The sequence below is a fragment of the Trachemys scripta genome, chromosome 13 (genome assembly GCF_013100865.1).
Source record: "Trachemys scripta elegans isolate TJP31775 chromosome 13, CAS_Tse_1.0, whole genome shotgun sequence".
Taxonomy (NCBI): domain Eukaryota; kingdom Metazoa; phylum Chordata; order Testudines; family Emydidae; genus Trachemys; species Trachemys scripta.
Window position 1 is genome coordinate 28,127,056 of NC_048310.1, and position 11,994 is coordinate 28,139,049.

The 11,994-nt window shown below is 39.0% G+C and overlaps 1 protein-coding gene across 1 annotated transcript; it reads left to right on the plus strand.

The window, feature by feature from the left end:
* Positions 1–2,015: 2,015 nt before the first annotated feature.
* CNEP1R1 (CTD nuclear envelope phosphatase 1 regulatory subunit 1) lies at positions 2,016–10,533 on the plus strand. Its single transcript, XM_034788460.1, has 6 exons — positions 2,016–2,154; positions 4,645–4,716; positions 6,771–6,844; positions 8,319–8,428; positions 8,534–8,588; positions 9,164–10,533. The coding sequence occupies exons 1-6, from the start codon at positions 2,130–2,132 to the stop codon at positions 9,203–9,205; spliced, it is 378 nt and encodes a 125-aa protein (XP_034644351.1). The 5' UTR covers positions 2,016–2,129; the 3' UTR covers positions 9,206–10,533.
* Positions 10,534–11,994: the final 1,461 nt, after the last annotated feature.

Sequence of the window (11,994 nt, forward strand, 5' to 3'; positions counted from 1 at the left end):
TTCAATGTGGTCCAAAGTCTGCCTGGCAGGTCAAAACCATGAGGTTGGCTTTTTGGGTCCGTAGTAGCATGTTTCTTTGGAATGGTAGATGTGGTCCTGACACTTTGCTTGTCCTGACAATGATTAATATCTTTCACAAGCAGATGGAGACAGAAAAGGAATACATCTGTGTGAATTTACACCTTGTTGGCTTTGAAAAAATCAAATCCATTCATAAAAAACACAGGTGTTGGAGTCACTAGGCATAGCTACCAGGTAACTCGGGAGGGTGGAAGGCCATAAGTGCCGATGAAACCCCCCTGCTCTGGGTCTAAGTGAGCCAAAGTAACTCCATCTTGTGAACTCTGACCAACCTAAATGCTAACAGCCTAGAAGCAGAATATGTAACAGTCAGCTTTTTTAGCAGACAGCTGCAGTTTCGCTCAAACTAGCAAAAGCAGTAGTGATAAGGAAGAAGGAGGGGGGAAGCGGGGAAGTCTACTACGTCTAGGCTTGCAAGGCCAAAGATAAACATGAGGACGAGAACTTTTCTAACACGCCACAATGTAGTGCCTGCTGTAACTGCTGTCGGGAAGGGAGGGGTGGAGGGGAAACAAAACAAAAGGCTTATACAACTTGGAATATAAAATGGGAAACTTGCTTGTATTTGTTGTGCTTCTGATTTGAAACATGCTGGTCTCCTGAGTGCCTTTTCGAGATCTCGAATAAACTTGGTTTGCTTCTCCACCCTGGTGTGTTTATCAGTGCGGCGCACACCAGGCAACGAACCCCCTGTTGCCCCCTCGGGCCGGCAACACGGGGAGTTTGGTTTTTGTTTTGTATTCCCTAGTCATTGCACGGGCCACTACTTTACATGGTTGTACAGACACATGTAAGTTGCTCTAATCCCTGCTGTGTGTTTGAAAGTCTCTTCTTTGTAAACTAAACATAATTTCTAATGATCCTGAAAACTAGGCTCTCACTGTGGAGTTTTGGCATTACTCAAAGGGGGCATTTCAACTTTGATATTTTTACTACATATATTGAAGGCTGACATCAACTCATTAATCCTCGTGACTGATCAAACCTACTTGCAACACTAAAACAAGAATGAGGTTTGATGGTATAATAAAGTTACCAAAATAAATCATATCGCTTTTTGGACTAAATTTTTAAAGTGGAACCTATTAAACATACAAACAGTCAGTGTGCCAATATAACAGGTATTCACAGAAGGGACCACAAGGATTGTCTAGTCTAACCCCCAGTTTTAGTGACTGTGACTTGTCGTGTGGACCAAATTGCAGGACTGGGGCCAGTGTATGTCCCCACGGACAGAAAAGAGAGTAATAAAATACTCTAACAAAGAACTATGGGAGAATTTCTCACATTTATTTTCAACTGCAACCTCCAAACCAAGCAGTTATTTTTGTTGGCCTTTTATATTCCACATCCAAAAATTGTTTATACAGATTCAATTTTTTGATTAACATATAATAAATATTATTTGGTTTAATATTTCTTTGCCCCCCCGACACCTACACAACCCAATGCAGGAATTTAGAGTACTTAACATTAAGGAGCTACACTTACTGAAATGGAAAATTGCCCTGCACACATGTTTAGGGGAACAGTCAGAAAGAATTGCAGAACTGTCCCTAGGGCTATAAGTAAGTGGAAGAGACCAAGGAGTCTTTTCATTGATTCCAAATGGCCTTTGGATCAGGCCCCTCCTCCTCGCTCTCGTTTTGCACGTGCAGAGCGATGCCCGCGGGGCTGTGACACAGACAAAGGAAAAGCAGCAGCCGCACAGTTTGCTCGGCCGGGCTCCCGCCCGCAGCGCTAGAGCGCGCCGCCCTTGTCGAACGTTACAGCACCGCCACAAGCCGAGCTCTGCTCCCTCGGCCCTTTGCCGGAATCTTTTCTCCTCCAGCCACGCCCCTTCCCTTCTCAGCCAATGGGGATGGGGTTTGCTAGGGAGGGGTGCGGTGTGGAAGGGATGCCCAATGGAGTGCGGCGTTGTTGTGGGGGGCGGGGGACTGCGGAAGGGTGGGACTAGGAGCCGGCTCTCTGGGTGCGATGTGACCGGGTTCGAGGCGCTGAGGAGGGGGCGGCCGTGCGTTCTGACCGCCCTCCCCCACTCACCCGCCATGAATTCGCTGGAGCAGGCGGAAGGTAACTGGGGTCCCCGCCCCGCCGGGCCCAGCGACCCTTTCCCGGGGGCAGGCCGCGGGGGGGGGGGGTCTATCTGTGCGGTTCCCGCGCCCCAGAGCGGTCTCCTGCCTCTGCCCCGCGACCCGGGAGCTCTGAGCCCGGCCCCTTCAGCTGGAGGCGTCTAAGGGCGCTGCCCGGGAGCGCGGAGCTGGCCAATAGCAGCTGGGGGGCTGCGAGGCCACCCCACCGCAGCCCCAGAGTGGTGTGGCCCAGTGACAGCGGGAGCCAGCGAAGGGTGGGCGGGGAACGGGAGTGAGGGGCGCCCCTCCCCTGGGGGTCACGGTTTTCTGTAGGGGCTGAGGTGCGCTGTGCAAACCTGCCCCAGGACAAGGTCCCCGCGCCCACAGCCTCACGCACCTCAAAGGCGAGGAGCCGTGAGCCGAGCAGTCCGGGGGGTGGGTTAGTGTTTTGTTTTGTTTGCTCGCTTATTGATGGAGGAGGGGCATGTTGCTGCTCTACAAGCGGCGCTTGGTATAACGCTATAGAAAGTGGATTCGGTTGTAAAAGGACCAAGTTCTACCTTTTAACTGAGCCAAGTTATTTGAACGAGAGTGCGTGCATCGGCTTTCTCCACCGGGGACAGACTAAAAGATCTCCAGTAGTTTGCAAAACTTCCTTTTTGTCACCTTTCTTTGGTTGGGTTGTTTCGTGACAGAGCCTGGCTTTTACAGTGTGGTCTATTAAGTCTGTTATTTCTGTGTTGGTAAGAGATTTGTTGTACAGAATATTAACTAATTCCTTTTATTTTTTAATGTAAGCTATATAATCAACAGAGCTGTAATTCTTTAATTGCAAATTCTATATCTCAAATACATTGAGATGTATTACTCTAACCAAGGAATTCTTTTCTTCAGGAAAAATACAGCTCACTGAGCTTCACCTTCTTATTCGCTGAAACCGATCCTTGTTTTAAGTTTTGGTGCAGATTTGTGGTAAAGGATATTAAAAAGGAACTTTTAAAGCTGCTTTCTTTCTGCAAAAAAAATCAGTACAGGAGAATATTTTAATAATGCACCAGTACTTCAAGATTGGATTAGTAAATGTCATATATAGAACAAACAAGATGTAGATACATTAGCAGAAATATTAGAAATTATAGGAATACTGAAGTGACTGTCAACGCTTATTGTAACACTGTAAATATCAGAATTATCTGTTTGGTTAGAACTGGTAAACACAAATGTTTAAAACACCAAACCCATCCTTTTTTTTTAAAGAGGTCTTTAACAATTTGGGCTTCCAAGACTTATAAAATGTAGTTCAAGCCTTTATTTTTTTTATATACACTTTATTTAAAACACTGAAAATCATATTTAATTTACAAATGTTTTCTATTGGTTAACAAAGTACCGGTAGTTATATTTTTTTTCCAGTTGATAAACATTGAAATAATCTCTGCATATATCTTAGAGTAAGTACACACTTCAGTAACAGGCATACATTTTAATGAAGGTATTTTTGTTGTAGGTTTTGCATTGTTACCTTTATTAGAACGTGACATTCTAATATAACATTAAATTCTTTCAAAGAACAGTAATTGTTACTTGAAGCCAGTTTGCCTTTAAAGTATATACCTTTATTAATAAAAAATATCAAACTTCAAATGATAAATTAGTGGGACAATTTTAGGCCCAAAACTTCTCTGGTTGAAAAGGAAATCTTCACAGACGTTAAAATGAATAGTTGACTTTTTTTTAATCTGAAAATATTTCTAAAGTAGACTTCTCTTCATGTTAAATAGTTCCCCTGTAACGTTGCAAAGCCAAACATTCTATTTCACGAGTCAGATTCTAAAGTTGGCTAAAACTTAAATAATTTATGACTGTATTTTCATTGTCCAAGATGAGTGGCATGTAAAAAAAATAGATTATTGAAACTGAAAGGACTGTACAAATCTCAAATGATGCCAACTGAGGTAAGAATTTTTGTAGTGAGTTATGGTGATAGTATTCTAATCACAAACAAAATACCAAACTCCACCTATCATTAGTACAGACCATAGAGTATAACAAGATTTTCCTGACACATTTTACATTTCAAAATATACCTTGTTTTAGAGTATTTTAATCTATTAATATTAATGGCTTGCAATTAGACTTACAAAGAGATACCATGTCAAGGTATTCTAATCTCTTCAGTATATATTTCTCTATATGGAAATGCCTGTCACTTAATATATTATTTTTTAGTGAGGGGCTTAACCAAGAAGTGGTAAATTCTAAAGCTAATGTGCTGAGATGTAGTGCTAAGCATCTTTCCAATAACTATTGCTTAATCTGAGATGCAAGCGATTTTTGATAATTACATCATCAATCCATTACAGCTTTCCTCTGCAAGTTATGAGTCTGAGCTGCACAGGACATAAGTAACAGAACAGAATCTGAGGCATTAACTATTAAAGTTCAACTAATAGACCAAGACTTATTAGATCTCTGCCTGTCTTTTCCTCAGATCTCAAGGCTTTTGAAAGAAGACTTACTGAATATATTGCATGTTTGCAACCAGCTACAGGACGTTGGAGAAGTAAGCTTAATATTTTAAAGGAGAAGTTGGATTGACTCTTTAATACTTCAGTTGACATTTACCCATGTATATTCCTATGGATTGTGTTTACAAAAACAAATCTATGCTTTAAAAATCTTATTGTATGTACTTTGTATGTGAGCCTAAAACTCTTTTAAATATGTGAAGATACCACACATACACAAATTTAACAAAAAACAGCAAAAGTAAAATAATGGATTTATGTTATTGCATCTATACCATGTGCACAAAATGCTTATAGCATTTGCACAATTGCTATTCAAAAGTAGATATTGGCAAGAACAACAAAGCTAGAAGTATAATCAGTATAATGATGATCTTATAGGCAGCCTCAGCAAAGAGGGCCAGGACTGAATTAGTCTTTTTAAAAGGAATTCTTCAGGACAAGTTCGAGGCATATTGAGGCTTTGTGATGAAGGTCATGTCTACACTACCACTTACATCAGCAAAACATATGTTGCTCAGGAGTGCCCCCCGGTGAGTGACATAAGTGTCACTGGCTTAAGTGGTAGTATGCATGTGCTATGTCAGCAGGAGAGCTCCCACCAACATAGCTGCCGCTGCTCATTGGAGGTAGTTTAATTATGTTAATAGGAGGACTCTCTTCCGTCGGCATAGAGTGGCTACGTGAGAGATCTTATAGGAGCGCAGCTGCATAGGTACAGCTCTGCCACTGTAAGCTCTCTAGTGTAGGCATAGTCTAAGTCTGTTCTACCTTTTTTCAGTTGTGTATGTATTTTGTGGCTGTATATAGGGGTTTGGTTTCCAAATTGGGCTATTTTTCACCATGATAACTTAAAACAACTTGTTTCGATGACTTTCTCCTATTCCTTAGTATATTTTCCAAGGTTCCCCCCCAAATCAATGTATTAAGTTTACTGGTTTTATAGTTTATTTTTTTAATGAGTGTGTTCACTTTCCAATTGTTGGCAATTTCTTCCAAACTTGTTCAAATATATCTAAATGCATGCTAAAGTTTTACTGACTTAAAGTGCACTCATGAAGAAGTTTGAAATAAAAATTGGATGTGGCATCTAGTGACTTCATAATTCTGTTATCTGCATAACAACTACTTTATTCCTGGAAAACTGGTATTGATATAGATAGATCTTTACTATCTTTCTGTATGAAATTGGAGTAATAACTTTCATTTTATATGGCATATAAACTTCTTTCATTCCCCTTCGAATGTGTCAATTCCAGCCCCTAACTGGTCCATTTTTATTTTATCAGTATTATCAGCACCCAAAATCAAGACATCACTAATCTGCTTTACAAGCAATGAGGTTTGAACCTTTAGAATGCGCACTGTTCACATCTTTCTGGCTTTTATCCACAACTATGAGTGGAGGGTTAGAAATAAAACTTTTTTAATAAATGCTGAGATTCTCACATAATCACTTGCCTCCCAGAGCTGGAGCTTTAAGAAAAATACCTGATATTGTTACACTTGCAATGAAATTGAAAGAGTTGGCAAGGCTGCCTGCCTCCTTGCAGAGCAGCTTGCAGGAGTGCCACCTTAATGTTAGTGGCTCTTGGAAGTTACATGCAGAATACTGTGTGGATTTTTAGCATATTGCTCAAGAAAGTTATTCTGTACTACTTTCCCTCAATTTTCTGACTAATGTTTCTAAATCCGTGTCTCTAGTAGAAACTTCTCATACCCTCCACCCCCCAAACTACAGCATGTCTTTACTTATCAAAACACTATCTGGTACTACCTTTTTGTCCTCTCTAGGAGGCCGACAGACTCTTAGAAGGGTTGCATTGTTTTAAATGGTAAAACATTTTTTTACCTCCTTCCACTTTGACTGCATAAATAGAAAGGTGGGGGTCCAGATGAGAAACAAACATGATATGCAGGTAGACATCTTCAAATAAATCTTATTCTTCTTTGGACGTTCTTAATAATCAAGAATGAAGAGGGGAAATAAAATAGAATGTCATCTCTTTCAAAGCTTTTCATGAGACATTAAATAATTTCTAATGAATATGAACCAGATGTGTTGCTTATGACTCCTATTTTTCATCAGTGATTCTTATAGTGGTATCAGTCTGCACAGCAACTGGTGCTTGGAACTGGTTAATAGATCCTGAGACACAGAAGGTAAGTTATACTCAAATGCTGAAATATTAAATGTCTCAATGTTTGTAATCTAGATAATAAAAACCAAGTGTATGTAGTGAGGAGTTGTGGACTGCCTTGAAGAGTGAAAAGCTAATAGGGTTATTTTCTTGACTGACTCAAGACATTAGTGACTAAGAGCAAATTCAGTGGATTATTTACATCACAGGAATCGCACTTTGATTTGAAGGGGGAACTAAGAATATTTGAGCCATTCTATACCTGTGCTGAATAGGAGTGATTTCCCCAGAAGAATAACTTTGTTCTATCTATAGTACATAGTTTGCTGAGGCCACCTTCAACTAGACTGATCCATGATCAAGAAAATTGAACTTGTGAGAACACTAGCAAGTTAACTAGTCCTAAGAGTTTTTTCTTATGTACCTCTGCACTTTGGAAATGTCTCCCCCTTTCTCCTTGAAATAACTTTTTGTAGCAGTGGAACAATTTAAAATTTGTCACCCTAGATATGCATACACCAGATATGCATTTGTTTTTGTTTAACATGAATATCTAAGATGATCAAAGTGATTTTTTTCCTAAATTGTGTGGGTGGAGTAGCTTGAGGCTTGGTATTCTAAATTTCAGACTTAGGGTGACCAGGTGTCCAGATTTTATAGGATATTCTGTGAAACTGAATCTGAAAGTATAGTTCAATGAACTTTATGTGGTGCAAGAGAACTTCTGAGTTTTGAGTGGAATATTGGAGATTCACTTTACCACCAAACTGAAGAAAATTGATAAAGGATTCTTAACTTATTTTCATTTTTACACCTTAGCAATAAACTGAGGTAGAGCTATTATATTCTATTCAGAAGTGGAAGGAAAAATATGAGATGAGTAATGAACAATTGATTATTTTTGTGTCACTAATAGGAAAGTACTTTTTTAATTTTAGACTGTTCCCATGGAACTTTAAAACAAAAACTTAGCTTAATTACAGAGACTCAAGCAGCACTACTACAATGAGAAATGTCGTTTTCAAATCAGAAGCTGAAGATTAAATATCCTTGGATTTCAGTTTTAAAAACTCTCTTCAGATGTTAGCACTCTATTTTGTCCCCATTTTACAGGGGATAAGGTCATGGATAGCAGATCTAAAATTTTACTTAGGTTTTTTTTCTCAAACAGCATATATCACTTAATAGGGCAGCTGCTCTAATTGGGACTTCCAGGAAAATCAGAGACTGTTTTCTCTGTTACCTTCCAAAATATCTGAAAGCAGAAGGGATATTCATTGGGAAGATGTTTGGCAGAAGCACTTTTTGTGAAGAGTAGCAGGGTTACAAAGAAGGAGTAAATTCTGAATAACAAGGGAGTTTAAGAGATCTATTCCAGCATAGATTAGTGGCCTAAACATCAGGTTTGAAATACTTAGTCTCCAGCTTGATGATGTCCCTTCAATCATGGAATCTTTTAATAATTTTTCTTCAAGATAATTTTATTTCTCTCCTAGGTGTCCTTTTTCACATCACTGTGGAATCATCCATTCTTCACAATTAGCTGTATTACTCTAATAGGCTTGTTCTTTGCTGGCATACACAAAAGAGTGGTGGCACCATCAATGTATCCTTTGATAGTTTGTCAAGTGAAAATTGAGGTAATTCTTACTGTAACTGCAGCCCACATAAAATCTTTGTTTAGTACTTTTCTTTGACGAAATCCACACAGCATAGCAGCCCGATGTCGAACAGTCTTGGCAGAGTATAATATGTCCTGCGATGATGTAAGTGACTCTAGTCTCACTGATTACATGTACATGTTGAAGGCAGGAATAAATGCAAAAAAGATGAAATTACTCTCTTTCTGAATAGACATTGTATTCCCAGATGGCACAGGTATAAATAGCAATGTAGATGGTGGGACAAGGCTTAGGTGAATAGACTGACTGACTTGCATGAACCGCCCGAGCAGTGCCTCCCACATAGCAGCATAGTATCCCGATATTGGAGCTTTCTCTGCTGCAGGGAAAGGCCCTAGCGGGGAGGAACAGTAGTGAAAAGCTCTGGCAGTTCCCTGTTGCCAGAGCCTTTCACTGCAGTGTGTAGCTACACGTGTAATGCCTGTACTCTACAGGCTGTTAAAGGGTAGACAGCCTAAGAGTGCATATTTACATTTTTACAAATAATGTATGGTTAAAATGTGAACTACAAGTTACTTAATGATTCCATGGATGCAAACCCTTAGTTCTCACCCCTGTTGTTGCAGACTAAAGAGAAATTAACACAGATAGCCTTACTACAAAGGTGAATGTTATGTTAAATTTCAGGGTTTGTTTGAACTTTAATTTTTCTTTTGCAGACTGGAAAATTAATTTTGAAACCTAGGCCCCATGTTCAATAATTGCGATCTTCCTTCAACTCTATCCACCGCCATGGAAATCAAAATGACCTTTTCTGAAGGTAGTGTGGCACAAAAAAGCCAAACAGGACTGGTTTTCAGTTGCCTAGGAGTGAGTCTTATTTACAGTTGACAGTGAAAGTGTGCAATATTACTGTCTGGCATATTTGTCTAAATTCTCTTTTGACTATCCTCGTGTTATCAGTGCTTTTGCTACCTTTGATTACCTCTTTTTCAGTATTACTGTCACTTTTGTTCTTCAAGTAGAGCAAAACATGCAGGTGAAGTATGTTAATTGGTTACTAAGTTAAACTTGGAAACCAAACCTCGTTTGTTTTTTTATAATGTGTTTTTTGCAAACTACTGTAAATAGCAAATCAATGCCAATGTTAAGCAAAGAGTAATACATGCTGTGTGAATTCTTGTTCTCATGAACCAGTATTTAAGGGGATGCTTATTTGCCATTCCCAGAGCTTTTTATTAATTACAGTTGTCTTTTTCATTCCTGGTTACAATATTTTTGGAATCAGCAAACAAAAGAGACTTAAAAGAGAAATCTATGGTATGGGGAAAAAGGTCTTATTATGTTTAAGAATGTTGCAAGTATGTTAAAGTATCACTTGTCTAACTACATGCAGTACTTCGGCCACTTTCACTGTGGTTATCCTTAATTCAGTGCTTTCATCTAATTCACAGTACAACCTGTTTTTAATGATTTTAACTTTTTAAAAACTCTTAAATATATTTTCGTCTTTCAGATTATAAAAGTTCTGTACTGTATCTGAATTCCATAATCACACTGTTTTAAGAGTGGATTTTATGCTATGATAATCTGGCCATGAAACTAGTATTGCAAATATTTAACTTTGGATTCAAATAATTTGATAACGGAAATATATGATCAGTGCCACCAATAAATTAATAAAACTCTCTAAAGTGTTAAGAGAAACTAAGTGTGGCTGTTATGTATACACAGTACAATAGTTCTTGAAATATTTACAATAATCATAACAATTTAATTTTAAGTGTTCAAGGTGCCTTTTTACCTGTTTCAGATTTTTTTAAATTTAATTGAGCATAAGTCAGCATAAAACACAAAGCTATTGCCGGCACAGTAACCTCTCACTACAGATAAGACTAGCAAGGCTGCCTCTTAAAGTGAGCATAGTTTGACTTTCATTTATGTTAAATTTTCACTCAATTGAGGCAATAAAATCCTTTGCTCCTAAAGTCTCTTCCAGAGGTTTTGTACTTCTGTCCTTCCATTGTTTTTAACTGATGTAAATTTTGTAGGTAAATATGTGCATTAAATAAATACTTTATATACAATAGTATGTTTGGGGGTTTTTTGTATTGTAAATTGACAAATGTGCAGATATAGGTGACAAAAGCTAAACAGTTATGTACTTTAGTTATGAACAGCTGAAGACTCCAGTCACGGAAGTATGGCTTTTGTTTTTTTGTGAAATGTCATGTTTGTTGTTCTGGATATTGATGTCACCAAAATAGGGACAGCATGGAAAGCAGCAGCCCATAGTCCCTCTACAATAATCCACCAGTCTACCTCAACCCTGTTCCAGGCACCTTCTCATGCCTAGAGCAGGTATTGTCTCTATCTCCATTCAGGGTTTGTCTACACTGGCAATTAACAGTGCTGCAACTTTCTTGCTCAGGGGTGTGAAAAAACAGCCCTCAGAGCACAGCAAGTTGCAGCTCTGTAAAGCGTCCATGTAGACAGTGCCCCAGCTCTGGGAGCTGCGCCCCTCGTTGAGATGTGTTGGTTTTTTTTTTTTTTTTTTTTAGCACCGCTACCACACAAGCAACATTAAAGCGCTGCTGCTTTAGATGGAAACTACTTTTAGTCCCTTCCAAACTGGTCTGGATTTGGACTAATGATCTACAGGTCATCCAACTTCCTTGTAATGCCTAAATCAGTGGCTCTCAACCTTTTCAGAATGTTGTACCCCTTTCAGGAGTCTGATTTGTCTTGTATACCCCCAAGTTTCACCTCACTTAAAAACTACTTGCTTACCAAATCAGACGTAAAAATACAAAAGTGTCACAGCACATTATTACTGGAAAATTATTTCTCATTTTTACCATATAATTATAAAATAAATCTGTTGGAATATAAATAGTGTACTTACATTTCAGTGTATAATATGTAGCGCAGTATAAACAAGTCATTGAGCGACATAAGTTATACTGATCTAAGCGCTATGTCAGCAGGAAAGCTTAAGTGAGGTTTTTACCCATGAAAGCTTATGCCCAAATAAATCTGTTAGTTTTTAAGGTGCCACCAGACTCCTTGTTGTTTTTGTAGATACAGACTAACACGGCTACCCCCTGATACTTGATATCCTGCGCCACTGTAAGTGCTGTAGTGTAGACCATAGCCAAGCTTATACAGAGGTCTTCAGGTCTGGGAAATGTCACAGCTAAATACAGGTGGAACAGATTGTTTAGCATAAATAGTTAGCACATTTCAAGGGCCATTCAAGGTGAAGTGGCTTGTTAACACCGGTCCAGTCATGGGAAGGGAGTGCAGAAAGGTAGGGGGGAGCCAGTTTTGGGGGTTGTTAGTGTTGTAAGAAGCCATAAATCCAATGTCTCGGTTCAGTCCATGATTTTTAGCATCTAGCAAAGTTATGAATTTAGCTCCCAGGCTCATCGCTTGACAGTGTTGTGAAGGTTTCCATTGAGGATGAGGACTTGATGGGTCAGTTACAGAGTGATGGCTTTGTGAAATGTTCATCCACAGGTGATTAAAGCTTTGTTTACACTACAGCTTA

Coding starts and splice junctions, on each gene's coding strand:
- CNEP1R1 (XM_034788460.1), top strand. CDS start 2,130: ATGAATTCGCTGGAGCAGGCGGAAG. Junction 4,717..6,770: donor AGCTACAGGACGTTGGAGAA/GTAAGCTTAATA, acceptor ATTTTTCATCAG/TGATTCTTATAGTGGTATCA. Junction 8,589..9,163: donor ATAATATGTCCTGCGATGAT/GTAAGTGACTCT, acceptor TTTCTTTTGCAG/ACTGGAAAATTAATTTTGAA.